Source organism: Ursus maritimus, unplaced genomic scaffold, assembly GCF_017311325.1.
Source record: "Ursus maritimus isolate PB19 unplaced genomic scaffold, ASM1731132v1 scaffold_3, whole genome shotgun sequence".
Taxonomy (NCBI): domain Eukaryota; kingdom Metazoa; phylum Chordata; class Mammalia; order Carnivora; family Ursidae; genus Ursus; species Ursus maritimus.
Window position 1 is genome coordinate 40,363,385 of NW_024425563.1, and position 22,360 is coordinate 40,385,744.

General features: G+C 38.1%; 1 protein-coding gene across 1 annotated transcript in view; it reads right to left on the reverse strand.

The window, feature by feature from the left end:
- ANLN (anillin actin binding protein) overlaps positions 1–22,360 on the reverse strand; it is a 44,425-nt gene that overhangs the window by 7,615 nt on the left and 14,450 nt on the right. The window contains exons 8-21 of the mRNA XM_040644549.1: positions 20,352–20,478; positions 17,143–17,253; positions 16,309–16,529; positions 15,486–15,631; positions 13,464–13,611; positions 12,675–12,810; positions 11,877–12,059; positions 10,260–10,386; positions 9,549–9,597; positions 9,398–9,454; positions 8,911–8,949; positions 8,622–8,643; positions 7,613–7,725; positions 2,600–2,686 (exon numbers count right to left, since the gene is read on the reverse strand). Coding sequence (XP_040500483.1) covers positions 2,600–2,686; positions 7,613–7,725; positions 8,622–8,643; positions 8,911–8,949; positions 9,398–9,454; positions 9,549–9,597; positions 10,260–10,386; positions 11,877–12,059; positions 12,675–12,810; positions 13,464–13,611; positions 15,486–15,631; positions 16,309–16,529; positions 17,143–17,253; positions 20,352–20,478 — 1,566 coding nt within the window. The remainder of the gene's footprint in view (positions 1–2,599; positions 2,687–7,612; positions 7,726–8,621; positions 8,644–8,910; positions 8,950–9,397; positions 9,455–9,548; positions 9,598–10,259; positions 10,387–11,876; positions 12,060–12,674; positions 12,811–13,463; positions 13,612–15,485; positions 15,632–16,308; positions 16,530–17,142; positions 17,254–20,351; positions 20,479–22,360) is intronic.

Consider the following 22,360-nt stretch of genomic DNA (forward strand, 5'->3'; position numbering starts at 1 on the left):
TTGAAGAACATCGAGTGCCATCTACTGGACGTACATGTGAAAAAAACCAAGGCAGTCTGGTTGATGGTTGAGTTGGCCACGGAGCTCCTTTCTGCCCCCTTTGACAGCCATTGCAAACTGATTTTGTGACGTCCTTTGTATCATTCAAATTCTTCACAAACAAAACCAAAGCAATCAGATTTTCTCTGCTTTGTGCACCATACCCACAATCTTCTATGTATTCGACACACATACATTTCTCCTCGGATAATGGAAAAAGTATACTGTTGACCCTTGAAACAGCCCAGAGGTTAGGGGTGCCGAAAATCCACATATAACTTTTGACTCCCCCCAAACCCACCAGAACTGAACTAATAGCCTAGTGTTGATCAGAAGCCATATGGTAACATACGCAATTAACACATATTTTGCGTGTTACACATATTTAGACTGTATTCTTACAATAAAGTGAGTCGGAGAAAAGCAAATGTTAAGAAAATCATAAGAGAAGATACATTCACTGTACTGCATGTATTTATTGAAACATATCCACGTATAAATGGACCCACATAAGTGTTGTGCAAGGGTCAACTGTACGTCTGAATAAGATCAATCCCGTGAACGGAGGCTTGGGTCTTATTTCTTCTCACTCTCATGACCTCGTCCCACATGTTAGTCCTTAACCCTAGTGCAGTTTCCCCAGTGCATCTTTAACGTCTCTGCCCTATTAGAAGCCACCCATTTGAATTTAAAGATTCTCAGGTCTCTCTGATCTTATTAAAATGTCAACCACATCCTCCTTCCACCCTACCTAGCTCTGCAGGTACCATGGTCTTATCTCTTTCTCCTTTGCAGCCAAACTTGGTTTCCAAGAGCTGCTAGTACTCACATTCCTTACCTCCCTCCCTGTCCATAACCACATGCAATCCAGCTTTGTTCTCTGCCTTATAAATGACTCCCACGGTCTCTGATAACAGGTCCTGATCTAACTTGACCACTCCCTCTTTCAGATTTTCTCTTTCTTGGCAACCATGACACACTGCGCTCCCTGGTAGGCTCCTTTGAGAGCTTCTCTTTCTAGGTCTGTGGTTTAAAAGTTAGTGTTCCTCCTGGTTCTGCTTTGCTCAACGCTCCCTGCCCTTCAATTACTATCTCTATGATGCCGATTTCCAAACCTTCATCTCAACCAAAACGTCAATCTTGAGCTTCAAACTCAGATCTTTGGAGTCATCTAAAATTCACACCACTTAAAACTGAACTCATCCAAACTTCTCACCTTGGGGATAAAGGAACTGGCATGAGGGAACTTTCTGGGGCAATGTTGTAGATCTTAATAGAAATTTGGGTTATACAGATGTATGCATGTGTCAAAACATAGGGATGTACATTTGAGATTTGGAGGAACACGCTAATGTCTCCAGTATACTTTAAAATTCTTCCCCCAAAATATGGTATTTTCAGTAATGGCCAGAGGAGTAGCTAAAAGGATGGCTAGGTAGTAGATACATGATAAAGCAAGGATAGTAAAACATGTTAAACCCACATGTTAAATGTTAAATCTAGATGGTGGGTATATGGGTGTTGGTTGTAAAATTCTACCAACATTGCTGTATATCTGCAATTTTCCACATTAAAATTGGGGGGGGGGGCAAAAAACACTTTCTATCCAAACAGGCACACTTGCTCCTCCCCCAAGATCTCTTATCTCGGTGGCATTACTGCCACCCAACAAGTTGTGCAAGGCAGGGATCTAGGTGACATCCTTACTTCTGCTTTTCCACTCCCTCTGCCGCCCAGTCAAATCACTGTGCCTGCCCTCCCTCCTGCTTCATCTCTCCAGGACAGTCCCCATCACCTCTAGTGGAGTGACTGTCTCACTAGTCTTCAAGGCCACCAGTCTCCAACCTCCCCTCCACATGGCAGGCAGAATGACTTTTCTAAACCCCAAATATGATGTTATTCCTCTGCTTAAAATCCTACAAGCGTCCGTCCCTGGCTTCAAGATACAGTCCAAATTCTTGCAAAGGCCCTTTAATCCCCAGCCCCATCTCCCCTAACCACACTGTCCTCCACAATTGCTCTCCTCCCTGCCCCTCCTCCCCACACACACCCATACCCTAAGCACCTGCTGAACTACCTGCCTCTGTCTATACCATCCTTATCTTTGGTGGGGGTGAAAGAGGGGAGGGCCCTCCGGGCCACCGTACATGCTCTTCCCTTTGCCTGGAGCACTTCTTCCCTCTCTTTCTCCCTGGCTAACTTACTCAGCAGTTTACAAGCTACTCTTCCAGTGGCTTTTTTTAAGGCCTTATACCCATTTTGCAGATCTGATGTCCCACCAGCTACCCCCAGGCACTCTTCTCTCCCACCTATCACACCACAGCATTGCACTTGCCAGTTTACTTGTATTTCTCCCTACTAAACTAAAGTTTCTGAGGGCAAGGATTATTTTTTGTTAGATTCCAGTACTGGCACAGTGACTGGCATAGAGTGGAGAGGCAACAAATCTTTACTGAACCAATGTATCACGTAATCACGTAGGTTGTCATTCCTACACGAAACCAAGTTTATACTTCACAACATGGAAAAAGGAAAATATAGATTAAGTGATGTTACTTACTAGAAAACCCCTTTCTTCAACACTTGAATTCACTTGACATTTTATTTTTAAATAAATATGACCTTCCAAAGGAGATAAAAAGGGCACCTGCAAAGACAGAGCGTAAGTTATTTGCAAAACAGTTTCAAAGCATGATTTTTTTCTTGATAAAACATGTATAAATCATGAATAAAGGAGATTATGCCTTGAAAGCACAGTATTTTCTAAAGCTGGAATGTAAAACAGGTGGCCCCAAAGGCCACTGGTTCCTTAGCAACGAATGCTATTGAAGAATAAATTCATTCAAGGTAGAGTCTGATAAAAACAGAACCCTAAGTCCCAAGTTAATGTGATAAAGAAAATACAGATTTAAGAAGAGATTACATGTGCTTATCCATTTTCCATCAACAGAATATACTCCACTGGTAAATTAATACACTAATACTCAGCAATAAAGAACAGCTGCAGAAATGGAAAAGCTGATCTCCAAATTCATATGGAATTGCAAAAGGTCCCCAGTATTTATATGCAAAACAGACGTGAACAAAATTGGAGGAATCATACTTCCCAACTCCAAAACTTAATCCAAAGCTACAGTCATCAAAACACGGTGGTAAGAGCATAAGGAAGATCTATAGACCAAAGGAACAGAACTGAGAGCCCAGAAATAAACCCATACAGCTATTTTCAACAGGGGTGCCGAGGCCATTCAGTGAGGAAAGAGCACGCTTGTACTCAAATGACGCTAGGGACCCTGGATACCTACACGCAAGAGCGAAGTTGGTTCCCTATCTCATATCATACACGAAACCGAACTTAAAATGGATCGATGACCTAAAACCATGAAATTCTTAGAAGAAAACTAGGAGTAAATCATGATCATGGATTCAGCGAGTGTCTCGGATAGGACGCCGAGGCATGAGCAACAACACGAACAACAAAACAGATAAATTAGACCTTACCACAATGGAATGCCTTTCAGTGAGGTTTCTCAAAAAATTAAAAATTGAACTACTACAGAATCAAACAATTTTACTTCGAGGTATTTATCCAAAAGAATTAAAACCAGATTCTCAGGGACTACGCGCACACCGGTGTTCACGGCATCCTTCCCAACAGCAAGTGGGGCAAACCGCCTACATGTCCCTCAACAGATGAATGGACACAGACAATACGGTACCGAATCCCTTCTCCCCACTTCTGAGTATGAGGACTACTCTAGGCCCCCCAGATCTTGTTCTTCTCAAAGCGGGAGGTCTGTCTGCCAGGCCCTGAAACTCCCCCGTGTACGGTCTCTTTTGTGCCCGAAGCCAGAGCCCACACTTTGCACAGCAGATTCCTGAGAACAATTTCGTGTCTTTTTCGTGTTTGTTCTCATAGCCTACTGCCAACTTCTATCCAGGCATTCAACAAATGTTTGCTAAAAGGATACGGTTTGGCCAAATAAATACCTAGTTTTTCTACTAAAAAAAAAAATACAGAAAGAAAATGTGGTACACAGGTAACCCCTGGATTTTCAAAAGCCTGCCCCCTTCACTTTTACAACAGACTTACGTTAGTGCCTGTTTTTGCTAAATGAAAGAAATCTGAAGTGGATTTTCACTTTTACGAAAAAAGCCAAAAAGCAAAAACAGCATTTAGCATGGTTTTGCAGCTAGCTGTCGTGGAGGCAATGTGCACCCCACACAGCCAGAGTGGCACCCAGCTCTTTCCCTGGGGACCACACGCAGCATCTCAGCATCAAGCCGCCAGAGCTCTGAACTGTGTCTGTGAGCCTCTGGGCTTTATCTCGATTTATTTTGTGCATCTTTTAGCAAAATGTGTCCTAAGGTCCCAGAAAAGCCTAAGAGAAGTTACTTTTGAGTGGAAAAAACTTCTTTTGGGTGTAAAGCTAGTTTCCAACAACTCAGTCCTCCAACACAATAAAGATAAGTTAAAGGGGGAAATCTTGGCCAGCAAGTGTAGATTTCAAGAGACTAATTCCATGAGACAAACATCTAACTTTCCGAATTTAAAAGGCCTCCATAATGTACAATCAAAACATCATGTGCCTCATTATCCCTCTTGTTATAAATTCCCTCGCTCTTTTCCATATTGTCAGTTTTAAGTTCCTAAGGCTCTCAATGCTAATTAATAGAATTCCACGTTAAACCCAGAGAATGCTGCTGGTAAAAAGAATCTCATAAACACTAGAAGAAAATGTTCACTCTTACTCTACAGCTGTGAAAAGCTGACAGTATTCTTGGTCAGAAGCTTGTCCTGATGAGGTAAATTGAGAATATTCACAAAAGGGTCAATATCACTACCCCTGCTGAGTGTAGAAACAGTGTGAAAATGTATGATCCTATTCTGTTTTCTGTTTAACAAAAGGGTCTTTGAAGATATTCACACTTCTAAGATTATTGTCAAGAGCTATAAAATCTAACTTATAACCAGGGTGGCTGTAATTTTTCGTACAGAGGAATATTTCTGAGAGAGGGGGTACTGTTAATAATTACACTGAGCCAATGGGCGTATTAAATACCTATGAGGTTTCTTTAAGTCAAAAGATGGGCTGTGAGATGTCCTTCTCCCTTTATCCATGAAAGGGTAATAAAATCTACGGCTATTTTGGACTCTCTGTTCAAAGAAAGGATTTGAGAGCCTGTGACTCATTGAGATTCATAATTTAAATTGCAGGATGCCAGATTTAACCTCAAATAGGAAAGCAATTGCTATCAGTGGTATCCTAAATCCACAGAGCAAACAGTCTGGGTAAACTTCAATAGAAATTCCATTCTGAAGGTGATCTCAGAGATAACCTTTGTGACTGTTGTATTGTTGGTCACAGCACCAATAAAATAAGCAAACACTCCCTTCTATCACTGGTATCTGGGAGGACATGGGTGACTTGTCTATTTTCTCCAAGTCAATTAAGTAGGGTTATACAGAAGGTCTTCCATTTTTCTCACCAACTTAACATCTAACTTAACTATTTTAAATATTCTCCTACATCAACTATAAACTATTAGAATAAATATTTGCTTCTTCCTGCCACTCAAAACACATTTGGGACAAATTTTATATCTGATATACTGTATTTGATTCAGAAAGAGACTTTAGAGTATTAGACACAACCGATTAAATTGAGTGATTTGATTTTGTACTGAATCATGTGGTTGGCTATTTAAGTTTTAATTTCAAAGAAATTAAGAGAATGGAAATACCAGATTTTTATTAATTTGTGTGATATTTTGAATTAAAATGGCACCCAATTTTAAGACCAGTCTATATTTAACATACATCATTAAAATCTCTTTGATTTTAAAGACTAAAATAATCTCTTACACATGTAGAAGTTGGCATTTTGTAAATTTCTATATACCCACAGAATGCTTGCAATTGATCTTTGCAAGGATATTAAAAATCCTAAAAAAAAAAACCCTTCTAAAACATGATTATAGTTAGTATAATTTTAGTGTTAAATGCATTTTAATTTCAAAATCACTACACAAAGCATCATCTACATAGCAATATATCTATTAGCCAGCTGAAACCAGTTTTATCTGAAACATCACCAGTAGCTCTTTCAATATAGGGGAGGTCAACAATATTGAAGACATTTTAGTTTTAGACAATTGAACACACTGAATACATTTTAGTGTTAGTTATTAATTTGGTATTTTAGTACCCGGAAAATCAAAGTCCAAGTGACTATAGAATCTTAAGGAATTGTAATGTGAAAAAAGAATATAGAAGAAAAGCCCAAGTACCAAACATGCATGAAAAAAAGGAAGAGGACTATCAAAAAAAGCTTTAAAGAACTATAAGAGTAAAGGAAAAGATGCCCATCTGCAAGATTCTAAAGAAAGAATAATGTACATCATGTCTTTAATCATTTAAAATAACCAAGAACACATGAGAGTGGTTAGTGAAACGAATACATATGACCCAAAACGTCAGGATTGATTATTTAAGCTCATTAGTTTCAAGCAAAGAAAATATGGCAACCTTTTCCTGGAACATATAGCCCAGTAGCTCTCGCTCTTTTACATCATAATTTATCTAAAACAAACAAAATAAAGGACAAAAAGAAAAAAAAGACCCAAGATCACTCAATTTGTTAAACTAGCCGAATTACTAAATAAAAAGTTATATACATTCTTTTAAATTAGCATGTTAAAACACATTTATGCATTAACAATAATCAAAATTTCAAAGGTTGTTTTTTGTCTATCAACTAAAAGGAAAATGTTTCATAGAAGTTTAAAGGTAGATTGTTTTAATCCAACCTAATATTCTCTACTGGGAAAACAAGATCCCAGAGTAATGAAGTGACCTTGCTCAATGTTAAAAAGGAAATTACGAGCAAGGCCAATACTAGAAACCAGGCCTCCTAATTTTTATACTTCCTCACCTCCATATTCTGACTAGGAAAAACTCTTAAAATGTTTAAAAATATCCCTGTATTACACCACAGGAGTCAGCCCAAGGACCAAAGTTTGCCACTAGTTCTCTCACTCTTTAAATGGTCTTGTCTATTAAAAGTTAAGTCATACCACATTATGGTGAAAAAGCACTCAATAGTGAGAGAACACAGATGTGAACTTTGAAGCTTTTAATTTGGGGAGGAAAGTATGGGAAAGAAATCCCTTCGATTCATGAGTACTTTCTTAAGAAAGTAACCTATCCTTCCCTATCTTGTCAAAACTAAATCTCTACTATAGTATTCATTTCAAAATATCAGTTCAAATGGAAAAGTTACCATGTTTAAAACTGTAAGCTTAACATCTACATGCAAGAAGTAATAATACTCCTGTAGTCAGAAGTAACATTTAAAATAAATCAGCATACACTACTTTGAAGATTTAACTATTAAGAGACAAGAGAGAAATATTTCCAACATCAAAAATGTAGGGACACCCATGCCTAGTTAAAATGTACAATTCTAAGAGCATACATTTTCAACCGAAGATTTCAAATACTTGAAAGTGCTGGGGCATTTCCATTGACCCAATTTTTCTAAAAGTAAATAAATACATAAATTGGGAGTACCTTGTCCAGAGCAAATTTAGTGTTTCCTACTGAAGCTAATGACAGCGTGTAAGATCCAACCAGGGCAAAGTTGCTGGTGCGCACAGCATTGAGACCGCCCGGACTGGCCATGACTGTAGAGAAAGGAAATGAAGTTTAGGTCCGAGTGACTTCTGTGAGTGTAAATAACAATTCTTCACCACAGCCCAAAAGAAAGAAATTAAGTTGTCACAGAGAAACTGCCTCATTTTCCTCCATCTCTAAAGAATGAAAGAAAACTGCTGAGAACTTTATATTTAATTTAGCTGAGGTAGCATCGACATTCCTTATCACTCCTTTGGGATGATGTATTTTTAAGACACAGAACTTAAGAATGTATACATAAAGCAGCTTTCCTAAAAGAGATGTGAAAAGGCTTCACTGCTCTAGTCTAGGATGACATGAATAGCAGCAAAGACTGTCTCTGCAAAGCTCTTCTTAGTTACCTTCTTGTGCCAAGAAGAGACCAGAAGCCACAGGAGGCGAGTGGAAGGAGCGCCATTCTAATCCCCTTTGGAAAACTCAGGCCAAAAGCCACTCTAGAGAATGCCTTTCCTGGCTTCCTGGCACCCAGGTTCCAGAGAACTAGAAGGATGCTTCTCTGACGTGATACAATGCCAGTCATGATCAGTAAAGTTAAGAGAAGTCAAGTCCATCCACAGTGTGGAAAGCACAAAACAAATCTACAGAACCGACAGAGCTGGGGTGAAGAGTGAAGCCACTGGCTGCAGCGGTGGCCGGGTGACTGGGTATCACACGGGTACTGCCTGCTAGAGCCGGAATGACGTGATGCCTGCCGGCCTGTGACGACATCTGATAGCATGCCATTCTGGCCAGTAATCTTATATGTTACTAAAAACCACACAGAAAATATTACTCAAAGGAGACGAAGGTGAACACTCATCAAGATGCCTGTTTGCATAGAGCACGTGTGCTGTTGCTTAGCTCATTTCCTTATTCTGTTGTTTGAAATAGTTCATGATCCACTCACCTGAAGAATGAAGGCTGCTTTTCTTTAAAAAAAAAAAAAAAAAGCATAAGTTATTTTCTTTATTTGATACAAAGATTTAAATATTAAACATTAAACTCTTTAACACTGCAAAGGCTACATTTCAGAAAACAGTATTTTCCCCTACTTAAATATCAGAGATTTCCTCCCCAGTAGTATATTTTAAAGATTTCTACAGTGCTAAGGGTTTAGAAATGGCTAACCAATTTACAATCCTGTGTGTAAGATGCACATTTCTCAAGGGAGCTAAATTTTTCAAGAATTTACTTACAGTGGTTATAGATGTAAGAAGTCGCTTTGGGGTAATTGCCTAGAAGAAAAGATAACAGTGTCTTTCCTGCTAAACACTATGATTCAGAGCTTAAAACTAACCAACCTTGAGATGCTCCCACATAGAAAATAATCCTGAAATATGAATACGTTATACTTGAGTCCTCTATTAAGGCTTTCCCCATACTGTCATTCCAATTTTTATTAGAACTAAGATAAAATTCTGCTAGATGATGACTTAGGAAAAGCACATTTCCTGGGAAATGTGGAAAGCTGGAAGTCAACCTGCAGATGCTACTGCTTTCGTGTGCAGGTCAGTCCTAAGTCCTGCTTCACCGAGGACGTGGCAGGCAAGAGTGCGGGAGGAAGGCTTGGGAGACGTTTTAGCAGGTTATACAAGCTGGTTGTCAAATGAATGTAGAAGCAATTAAAACTGATATAGCTATGGTTTCTGATCATGGTACTTTTACTGGGCTTTTCATTCTCACCTTGGACTTATATGCCTTTTTCTTCTTATCAGGGCCTGAGAGATCTTTCTTTTGTACCTACACACAAACCCAAAGCATAATTAGGTATTAAGAGCTAATATTTCTAAGAAAAACATAATATTGGTTATTTCAGAAAGCTTTCACTGCTTACCAAGCTGTAAACTTCAATATTTATTTCAAAGTCATTAGACACATCTTGCCTGGAAAAATAAATCATTAAATAAAACAGTAAGGAAAACAGACTTAATGCCATTAAAAATGATGCCGCTGATAGTGTTGCATTATTCTGGGAGGAAAGGAATTCACAGTGTTTTTAACTACAGGCAGTTATTATAAACCATTAAAGAATATAAAAATTGATATGAACAGTCTATTTTTCCTCTAACACAAGTCAAATATTTTCTTCAGTATTTTACAACAAGATCTTTTTTTTCTAACTGGATTTTGACTCTGTGTTTTCACAATAAATTTGTGACACTAAATACATCTTTTCAGGGAGTTGGAATATTAAGTACATTTAAGATGTAAAACATATAAGAAATTAAGGTCCAGATTTTATATATATATAATATATATTTACATAACATATCTGGGCCTTAAACATTTTTATGTTACGTATGTAATATATATTTATATTTTATATATATATCAAAACATTAAATACCTATAATCACATGGAAGAAATGTGCTATTCAATGAAAGAAATATCAGAAACATGTAAAAGATTTAAATCAACAAATTGAAATGGAGTTATTTGTCCATATAAGAATGTAGATACTGCATTTCAAAGACTATACATTCTATCTGTATTCTCTATTAAAAGAAAAATGTGTTTAAACTGTCAAGAGCCTAATTTACTTACAGAGTAAACGTAGTAGTGAATGTCAGAGCATCACCATTAAGAGAATTTGAAGTACATGCTAATGGTGTGGCTACCATATTTTCAGCTCCTGCTTTTAGTATAATTAAGAAATAGTAATTTGCTGCATCTGCAAAAAGTAATCACATTACATAATAAGCACAAGCAAAATCAGATTTGGCTAATCAGCATTCTGGAAGACCAAAGGAAAAAGTAATACTGTGACTAATTAAAGTAATTTATCTAAAAATTACTAAAATCAACTTTCCAGATACAAAAAGCTAATAAGTACATAAGCAGACAGTCATATTCATCATCAATAAGCATCACCAAGGTCTCTCCCTGTCATTTAAATGAACTGAAATAACGTCACTCCATATCCCTCAATTTCTGCTGACTTGAAATTTTGCCTATTGATTCCTAAATCTTTAGCTAACAGTATATTCCTCAAAAGGGAAATTATGGTTTATTATTTCAAAACTGAGATTAAAATACTATATTTCTGTGAAAGTTACTCAGAGATAAATTCTAATAGAAACACAGAATGTTTCCTTCACTATGTTAGTAAATACCCACGTCCCAAGGTACATACTATATTACCAATAGATTTCTTCCAGACCACACCAAAATCAAACAACAATCAGAACCTACGTTACCTTGTTCCTACGAGAACGCTCTAACTTTTAAACATCTCCATTCTTTATTTTCCCTATACCTTATATTCACTTCTCACCTATGTCTAGCCCTCCTTCTCCTCCAAAAGAATGGTCCATGCAAATGAAAATATAAAAGAATGTTAAAAGAACTTCACCAGAATTTAATGAAACTTTGATTTTATTAAGCTTCTATATAAATACCCTGCCCTGTTTTCAGATCCCTGTTTCTCCTTTGCCCACTTTGCTATGATTTATCATAGACTAGAAAAGTTCACTTATTCAATCTAGAGTGACAAAGGCATAACAATTTCAATAGAATCATCTTCACTGTAGTGGTCATCTTCACCTCTACAACCAATAATTCAAGATTTGGGGGATGAATTTTAAACAGAAAAGAGTAAGTAATGTAGATTCTCTTCAATTTCCCAATACTTTCCACAATAAAATTAAATAATGAAAGTGGAATGATCTGCTGTCTCAAGATATCTCATCTTAGGAAAGTATTTTATGCTCAAAACTATGTTTAGGGGCACCCGGGTGGCTCAGTTGGTTAAGCGTCTGCCTTTGCTTCAGGTCATGATCCCAGGGTCCCGGGATAGAGCCCGGCGTCAGGCTCCCTGCTCAGCGGGGAGTCTGCTTCTCTCTCCGCCCCTCCCCCAGCTTGTGTTCTCTCTTGCTCTCTCTCAAATAAACAACATCTAAAGAAAAAAAACAAACTATGTTTAACGCACCTTCCTTTCAGTTAGAGCCACGTATATTACCGTGTGGATCAGCAACCCCAAATATGAAATTTCCCCTTGGTTATTTTTATGTATATATCTTCATTAAAGGAACTAAGGGGCCAAGATACAAGCTGCGCATCCTTCTGCATGCTCTATTTGCTCCCATTTGCATAATTCCTATCTAGGTAAGGTTCATAATTTAACACAGGATCTAGAAGTGATGCAAATAAAAATCACCATACCTGGTTTCTGAACCGTACCGCAGACAAAATCTGCTTTTAGAGGCAAGCGGATTTCTGACAAAGTAACTGATCCTTTGGATGGGACAAATTCACTTGCGGCAATGGGAGCAGTCTTATTCTTCCTCTGAGGCCCTTCATTCTTCAATTTATTCAACTCATCAATCAAAAGTGCTCTCTTCTCAGCTATGCAAAAATATGCAATGTCACAAATATGAAAACTGCAGCTGTTTCTACATGAGACCAATTCAAGAAAGTGCACTGATGTGGCAAATGTACTTAAGACCAGTGCTTCTTTATACAAGCAGCTGGTAGCTAGTTGGGCAAAACCCTGACTACTCATCTGTTTACAGCGTGCTTATAATTTAGTGCTTGAACTTTTTGCCAGTTTTCTCATGTGGTATAATCTCTCCACGCTAACAGGCCCTGTCATCCGTCACTACACATACACAACAAACTTCACATACTGTTTCAGCTACGTGCAGATAGCTAGGTGCAGAAACAGAGTGTGTGCATACGAATACACGCACACATATAAACATATTCGTATATTCATTTTTGGCATACTCTTCACAACTACATTTCTTCAAATGCATTTCCATTCCTTTTACCTTTCCTGCAAACTACATTTTATTTTACGTGCAGAGTATTCACAAATGTTATAAGAACAAACAGAAACATAGATCAACAGAAATAGAAAAAGCCCTTTCTTTAAAATAGAGATGTCTAACTATCCTAGACAAAATGAGTCTTTCCTGGTTTGAAACTCTGTTGGAATTGTTTCAAGTGTATCCCACGTACTTGCAATGAGGAGAAGTCTTTCCGCTTCAGCTTCCTCTAGTGACCCTTTTCCGTGATCTTCATCAACACAACAGTTAAGAGCCTGGCTAGCTTGATAGATTACTGTCTGCTGCAAATTTATTTCATTATTGAGTTCCTAGGGAAACCAACAAAAGGAGGAAAAAAACTCACATTTTTAATCGCCATTTTTACTTTATTTAAACTTCAGTTCTTACCAAGCCTACTGGATAATTTCCAAAATATCCAGAGAGTAAAGTCAAAATGTTACTGTTTCACCATTCAGGTATCTACACTCTGCACCAAAAACATTCAACATGCTGTAATAATTACACTGTAAACATTCTTTCTTATGAAAAGACTTTCCACTTGTACTTATTAAAATTATAATTGGGGCTATGTTCAACAAAGTAGTAAAGATTTAGAAATTATCTGATTCATTTTATTTAAATTACATGTATGTTATACTTTTGAAAATGCCTTCCTTAGCGTAAAATAACCTATAAGAGCGAAATAAATTTCACACTTCACCACCATCCCATTTATAGTTCTACTTTAAGGATATTTATGACAAACATGTTTAAATATTTCGGAAATATCAAATAAGCTTCCAACGTTTCCAACAAAGACCTTCCTTTCTGAAGTTACACTGAATTCAAGAGCAATTTACTGAGCCCTCATGTCTCAGCCAATGCTCCAGTCACTCGGGGTGTAGAGATGAACAGGCTGGGCCCTTGTCCTTAAGGAATGTGCAGCAGACATTCCAAATCTCCTTTCCACCGAAGTACATACCTGCATCTTCTGTTTGATATTAACTTGACCAGGAAAGGCATTCTTTTTCTCATCTAACTTTGAAGTAACATCTTCCTTCCGAACAATCACCTGCTTTATTGAAGGACGTTCTGTTTCTTTGAATCTTTGAGATCTGTATGCATCAATGCTTCAAGAAATAAGGTATACTCCATTAGAAATCCAGCAACACATTGAGCGCTCTCTTTTATTGAACATGTGGAATGGAAAATGCCATTTGGTAAAAGAGAGGCTGACAAAAGTCATTGCAAAGTTTTACAGGTGAATTATGAAGAACATTATAAGTATAAATTGCCAATAAGTATAAAATACCAATGACATTTTTCAAAGAACTGGAACAAACAGCCCTTAAATTTGTGTGAAACCAGAAAAGGCCCCAAATCGCCAAGGAACTGTTGAAAAGGAAAAACAAACCTGGGGGCATCACAATGCCGGATTTCGAGCTGTACTACAAAGCTGTGATCACAAAGACAGCATGGTACTGGCACAAAAACAGACACATAGACCAATGGAACAGAATAGAGAACCCAGAAATGGACCCTCGGCTCTCTGGGCAACTAATCTTTGACAAAGCAGGAAAAAACATCTGGTGGAAAAAAGACAGTCTCTTCAATAAATGGTGCTGGGAAAATTGGACGGCTATATGCAAAAGAATGAAACTTGACCACTCTCTCACACCATACACAAAGATAAACTCCAAATGGATGAAAGGCCTCGATGTGAGACAGGAATCCATCAAAATCCTAGAGGAGAACATAGGCAGCAACCTCTACGACATCGGCCACAGCAACTTTTTTCATGACACATCTCCAAAGGCAAGAGAAACAAAAGATAAAATGAACTTGTGGGACTTCATCAAGATAAAAAGCTTCTGCACAGCCAAGGAAACAGTCAAAGAAACTAAGAGGCAGCCCATGGAATGGGAGAATATATTTGCAAATGATGCTACAGATAATAAAAGACTGGTATCCAAGATCTACAAAAAACTTCTCAAACTCAATACACAAGAAACAAATAAACAAATCAAAAAATGGGCAGAAGATATGAACACTTTTCCAATGAAGGCATACAAATAGCTAACAGACACATGAAAAAATGTTCAAAATCATTAGCCATCAGGGACATTCAAATCAAAACCACATTGACATACCACTTTACACCAGTTAGAATGGCAAAAATTGACAAGGCAGGAAACAACAATTGCTGGAGAGGGTGGAGAAAGGGGAACCCTCTTACACTGTTGGTGGGAATGCACTAAGTTGGTACAGCCACTTTGGAAAACAGTGTGGCAGTCCCTCATAAAGTTAAAAATAGGGCTACCCTATGATCCAGCCATTGCACTACTGGGTATTTACCCCAAAGATACAGACGTAGTGAAGAGAAGGGCCATATGCACCCCAATGTTCATAGCAGCATTGTCCACAATAGCTAAATTGTGGAAGGAGCCGAGATGCCCTTCAACAGATGACTGGATTAAGAAGATGTGGTCCATATATACAACGGAATATTACTCAGCCATCAAAAAGAACGATTTCTCAACATTTGCTGCAACATGGACGGGACTAGAGGAGATACTGCTAAGCAAAATAAGTCAAGCAGAGAAAGACAATTATCATTTGGTTTCACTCATTTATGGAACATAAGAAATAGGAAGATCGGTAGGAGAAGAAAGGGAAGAAGAAAGGGGGGGTAAACAGAAGGGGGAAATGAAGCATGAGAGACTGTGGACTCTGGGAAACAAACTGAGGGCTTCAGAGGGGAGGGGGGTGGGGGACTGGGATAGGCTGGTGATGCGTATTAAGGAGGGCACATATTGCATAGTGCACTGGGTGTTATACAAGGATATATATATCCTGGAACTTTACGTCAAAAACTAGGGATGTACTGTACGGTGACTAACATAATAAAAAAAATATTGAAAAAAAAAGTATAAATTGTAACGCGACTTGCTACATCTAAACCATGAGTCTTAGTTAAGTGAATGCCTTCTGAAAACATTCTTACCTATAAAGAAGATCACGATCTTCAGAACCAATACTATCACCTGACTCAGCTCGAGGGACACGGGTTCTCTGGAATTTTCCCGGCTTTGGACTTTCATCACTTACACTGGCGTCTTTCAATTCCAATCTAGGTGAGGAAACTAAACTCTGCAGTGAAGCACATCAGGTGTTAGTAGATTCTATGGGTGACAGGGATTCTAAATGATAATTCCGAGGAATCGAATAAATTCTCTATTGTTAGGAAATAAACATCCAATGAGTCAACTGAGTCATCATAAAAACAAGGCCAACTAAAATAAGTTCCTAAATAGTAAATGAATAAAAGTTCAAAGACAGCTAAAACCTACATTTGAACTCTCTTAAAAAATATTTCTAATTGAATCAATTTTCCAAGCTGTAGCTATTCAGTTTAGGGTGATAGCTAATAACAATAGTCAGCTCCTAGTAAATGTTAGTTCAATGGTGCTAAATACTAATATACTAATGATGTAATATTCACATAAACCCACACTAGTTTTAACCTTGTTTAACAGGTGAGGAAAAAGTGGTAAAGAGGTTAAAAAACTCGGTCAATAAACATCAATGCCAGAGCCAGGATTTGAGCCCACATGTCTGGCCTTTTAAACCATGTCACAGTTTGGGTTTTATCTAAGGTCGAAGGAAACCATGGAAGCCTTTTAAGCTCTGTTTTAAGAGAACTGACATCAGAGTTCCAGAAAGCCTCTGGCTATGGAGGGCCAAATCCCCATGTACCAACTAAAAGGGGATCCCATTATAACTGTTTCTTTGTGTCCCGGGCCTGGTGACATCTAGTCTCTCCTTACCTCTGGACTTACCACACCAACTGTCTGTGCTAATGGAGCAAGTAAAGACATCGAGGAGATATTCAATGCATCTTCCTGTTCCTCTTGGTCCATCTCCTCTTCGCTCTTTTCCACATCTAGCTCACCTTCCACCAGGACATCACTGAAGATGTCGTTAATTACTTTTGAGCTATTGATATCGTCATCATCATCCACACTCATCTCAGTCTCACGTACCACTTCTGGAAAAGATTTCAGTAGGTGGATTCTGTGACTCAGACCTTTACAGATTAAAGGGATAGCAGAGCAGACCTCATGTTCACGTGTTTACTAAACAAACAGCAAAGCAATACAGGTTGGAACTGTCAAAAGCCAATTCAATGCTTTGGGTTTAAGAAAGAATATTAAGGAAGAATGCAAATGACAAGATAATAGCCCAAAGCTTCAGACTTACAAAAAATGTTATTTCAAGTAAATCTTTTTCTATTTTTGGGGAGTTCCCTTTCACGTGGCAGTGAATAATAGGGAAATATTAATATCACTTAGGGCAGGGTTCCCAAATAATCTTCAAGAACCACTAATTCCTCTAAGACTATATAAAGAGGGTGGAAGGAGGACAGCACATTTCCTTTCCCTGTGAAAGTGAGTGATAGCCTTCATCACATTTTCACAGGGGTCTGTGACCTAAAGATAACGTAACAGTGCTGTCTCTTTGTGGGAGCTAGAGTATTTCCTAGTTAGAGCGAGAGAGAAAGGATATTACAAAATCACAAGACATTTTGAAATACAGGACACTATATATTTGAATATGTGCTCTACCAATATATTAATAGGAAATAAAGCATAAAAACCAACCAGTCTGCTGCTGGACCTTTGGGTCTGATGTTACTTTTAAAGACTTATCCTCTTCTAAAAACAATGTGATTTTCAAAGGGCTAGACTTCGTCATTTCACATTCAGTGAAACCTAAAAAAAAATTGTAAGAAAAATCATATTAATATATGTTAAGAACCTAGAATTTTTCAGTTAAGGAACCTTATGTATTTTTTCTTATTATCAAACTATGCATTTCTAATCTAGAAATGGATAGAGAATCCCAAGACAACTGTCCTCTCTTCATGTTCCCAATGCTCTCTTCCTCCCCAAAGAGAAAGGGGACACCAATATTACCAGGTTATTGTTTATTCTTCCAGTCTTGCCCCTATGTATGCAAATGTGTACATCCTTTTGTTTTATCAGAAGGTAATCATACTATGCATGCTGTTCTGCATTTTGTTTTTCACTTAAAAAAAAAGTGTCAATAAAAACACTTCACAAACTAGCAACAGAAGGAAACTACCTCAACATAATAAAGGCCACACAGGAAAAGCCAATGGCTAACATGATACTCAGTGGTGAAAGACTGAAAGTTTTTCCTCTGAGATCAGAAAAAAGACAAGGATGGCCACTCTCACCACCTCTATTCAGCATAGCTTTGGAAGTCCTAGTCAGAGCAATAGGCAAGAAAAATAAATAAAAAGCATCCAGATTTGAAAAGAAGTAAAATTACCTCTGTTCATAGAATAAAATACTTAGGAAAAAAAAAAAAAGTAAAATATTTAGGAATAAACCTAACCAAGGAGGTGATCGACTTGTATGCTGAAAGCTACAAAACACTGCTGAAAGATATTAAATAAGATAGAAATAGCTGGAAAGACATCCCATGTTCATGAATTGGAAGACTTAATATTGTCAAGATGTCAATACTACCCAAAGCAATCTACAGATTCAATGCATTCTTATCAAGAGCATTTTTTGGAGAAGCAGAAAAGTCCATCCTAAAACTCATATAGAGCTTCAAGGAACCTTGAACATCCAAAATAATTTTGTAAAAAAACAAAATGAGAAGACTGACATCTCCTGATTTCAGAATATATTAAAAAGCTACAGTAATCAAAACAGTATGGCACAAACACAGATACACAGACCAATGGAATAGACAGAATAGAGAGCCGCAAAACAAAACCTCACATATTTGTCAAATGGTCTTTGACAAGGCTGCCAAGATGATTTGGTGGGGAAAGGAAGTCTCTTCAACAAATGATGTTGGGAAAACTGGATATTCACATGTAGAAAATGAGGCTGGACCTTTATCAGACACCATATACAAAAATTAACTCACAATGGATTAAAGACCCAAATGTAAGACTCCAAACTATAAAAGTCCTAGAAGAAAACATGGAGGAAAAGCTTCAAGGCAACGGATTTTGCAATTTCTTGGGTGTGACATCAAAAGCACAGGCACAAAAGCACAAATAGACAAATGGGATGACATCAAACTTAAAAACTTTTATGCATCAAAGGATATATTCAACAGAATTACAAAGACAACCTACAAAATGGGAAATATTTGTAAATTGTTTATGTGATAAGAGGTTAATATTCAGAATGTATGAAGAACTCCTATAACTCAACAACAAAAATAAAATACCCAGATTAGAAAATGGGTAAAGGACTTGAACAGACATTTCTCCAAAGATGATATACAAACAGCCAACAAGCATATGAAAAGATGCTCAGCATGACTAACTGTGAAACAAAAAATCAAAATCACAATGAGCTATCACCTCACACCCCTAAGGAGGGCTACTGTCAAAACAACAGAAAATAACAAGTGTTGGCAAGGATGTGGAAATACTAGAACCCCTGTGCTGTGTTGGTGAGATTGTAAAATGGTGTGACTGCTACAGAAAATAGTATAATGGTTCCTCAAAACTTAAAATAGATCCACTAAATGGATCTACTGGGGATATACCAAGAATTGAAAGCCGGGTCTCAAAGAGATACTTGCATACCCATGTCCTTAGCAGCACTACTCACAATAACTAAGAGACAGAAGCAACCAAAATGTCCATTGATAGACAGTGGCTAAACAAAATGTATATATACAGGATGGAGTATTATTCGGCCTTAAAAAGGAAGGAATTCCTGTCACATGCTAGGACATGGATGAACCTTGAGGACATTATGCTAAATGAGCTAGTTACAGGGGTGCTTGGGTGGCGCAGTCAGTTAAGTGTCCAACTCTTGGTTTCCGCTCAGCCTGTGATCTCAGGGTCATGGGACAGAGCCTCGTGTTGGGCTCCATGCTCAGCGCAGAGTCTGCAAAAGTTTCTCTCCCCCTCTCTCTCTGCCCCTCCCCCCTGCACTCCAGGTTTCTCTAAAATAAATAAATCTTAAAAAAAAAAAAAAAAAAGCTAGTTACAAAAAGATAAATACTATATGATTACACTTATTTGAGGTTTCTAAAGTAGGCAAATTCATAGAAACAGAAAGTAGAATGGTGGGTACCAGGGGCTGAGGAGAGGAGGAAATGGGGAGTTGTTGCTCGATGTATATAGTTTCAGTTCTAAAGATGAATAAGTTCTAGAGATCTGTTCCACAACGATGTGAATGTACTTAACACTACCGAACTGTGCACTTAAAAATTGTTAAGATGGTAAATTTTAGTAATGTGTTTTTTACCATAATTTTAAAAAACAAAAAGTTTAAGTGTCTATGATCTATTAAATGTCATTCCATACAAAGCTATCTTACTGTTTTGAGCAGCTACATAATATTTGGGGACATGGATTTAGCACCATTTATTGAAACAGTTTTCTACCGATGGACATTAATTACACCTTATTACTATTACAAACAGAGCCGCAAGTCATCTCTTTGTTTATACCTCTTTGCACACTAGGTTTAAGAATTCAATTTATAGAAACACTTGTAGAGAAGCTAAATTAAGGAGCACGCACACTCTACAATTCAACAGATCTGACTGAATCTTTCTCAGGAAAAAAAAAAAAAAAAAGGAGCTGTAGTAATTTATCCTCCCATAAGAGCATGAGTTCTGAGTCCGGAAAGAGAACAAAGGAAGAAGCATATTGCATGGCTAGAAATGAAAGAATGAGCAGCAATAAAGAAATTAATCTATCTTTTTACATTAAAGCAGTATTTCTGGGCTTTCCGATGCAATTTCCAAAACTATGGTAGACGGAAAGCTACATTTAAGTGGAGCAGAAGTAGAAAATGCTGACCTGTAGGTTCTGTGCGAGAAGGTTTTCCTGGTGTCTGATTTTCTGTCACCTTTTCTGATACTGGAAGCGATGGGGTCTTTGAAACAGCTGGATGTTTTTTGAGGGGAGTGTTCTGACAGTGAATTTCCTACAAAAAGCAAATGACTATGTTATTTCTCAAAACTATAGATTTTTTTTTTCTTTTTACGTGTTATTAAATGAAACAAACACGAGCCATTATTCTATATAGGCTTGCTCGGAACAAAATAATGTATGAGAAAGGTCCCAGCCATGTTTAGAACACCAGAAGCGCTCGCTGGTTCAGTATTCTCGGCAATTCCCAGGACGTACTTTAAGAGACTAGGAGGCAAGAAGGAAAATTCGCAGCAGCATCAGAGTTTTAGATAAACCGATTAAAGTGAAAGCCACACACAGAGAAAAGCAATTCCCCTAGGCCGCTTATCTCATCCCACACCTATAAAATCTACTGACAGTTCCTACATCAACATTCCCCTTAACATTTACTCAGTGGGTAAAAGGCAAAGAAAACAAAGAACAAAAACAGAATGTGGGAAAAAGAGGAAAGAAAAAAAATCCCTCATCTGAGTCTTTACTAATCATTTGCAAGGCCATGGAAGAGAAACATTCATTGTTCGTTCTTGAAAAGGCTTTATGATTAAAGCAATAGTAGAAATAATCAAATAGGAGTAAGAATAACAGCAACTAATGCTTAATAGAGCCTAATATGCGCCAGTCACCTTTCTAAGCACTTGACATATTGCCTCCCCAGTCCTCCCAATAACCCTGTAAGTTAGGCGCTATTACTTCCATTTTACTGATGAAAAGATCCAGACACAGGAGCGAAGTGACTTGCACACTTAGCCAGTAACTGGCAGGGTCAGTTTATAAACCCACATATTCTGATTCCAGACTATTTTGATTCTCAAATTAGAAGGAGATTTTGATGCACGAACACAGAGTAAACCATCGAATGCTGTGCTGTAGACTGACTCCCCTGTGAAGGCGGGACTTACCTACAGCCTTCTGTAATACAGGTGGTTCTCTCCCCTACACCCTGACAACATGAGGGAGTCTCTAATTCCAGGCTCTTAGTACTTCTCTTCTGCTCATGCCATCCCCACTTCTCCAGTCCAAGACCTGCCATCATCTGGGTGGTATCGGTAGCCGCAAATACCTTCTAGCCAACATCCTGGCCCCTCAGTTGCGTAAATGCTTCAACTCCAAAGACCTTCACCACCACTCCAATTCAGCCATCCCCTGGAGTCAGCTTCCCCCCTGAAACCCTTCAATCTCTCTAGCTCTCTTACTCAGCAATTCCTACCAGATCCTGTTCTTTGGCCTCATGGGGACCTCTGGCCATTTGATGCTTTTCTTCCTGTCAGCCCTGCCTATTTTCTTACACCTCCATCCAGGATAGACCTCATGACCCTTCAGTTCAACCACAATCTCACCAATATCTTCAACTCCCTCACCTCAACTGTATTTTTATTCCTTATGTCTAGCAAACCCTATCCCTAGAACAACCCACCATCTCCATGTTTATATCCAAGCTCTTTGGACATATCTTAGAGGAAAAACTCACAACTGTGAGATTGATTCTACTAGGAATGTATGCTCTCATAGCCCCCCTGACTCTCAATACTACTCCTTAGTCCTTCTCTTTCCAGGTCAGCTCTCTCTCCCATTCTCCAAGAGTATCACACCTGTCACCTTCCCTTCCCTAAGGATGAACAAAACAGAAGTAACCAGATAGAAATTCTACCAGTTTTCTGTCACCATAATTCTAAAATCACCTGTCCCCAAACACTGCTTTCCTTTTTCCTTCTTACCACACCGGGAGCCTGTCCTAATCCTTTCCCTTCATGATGCTCCGGAGTTCATCCAATCCACTCTTACCTCTTGAAAGGTTTACTCCATCTTATCAATCAGCGTCACTTATTCCTCTATCATAAACCTCTTACTTTTTTATTTAAAAGAATTTATTTATTTAGAGTGCAAGCACATGTGCA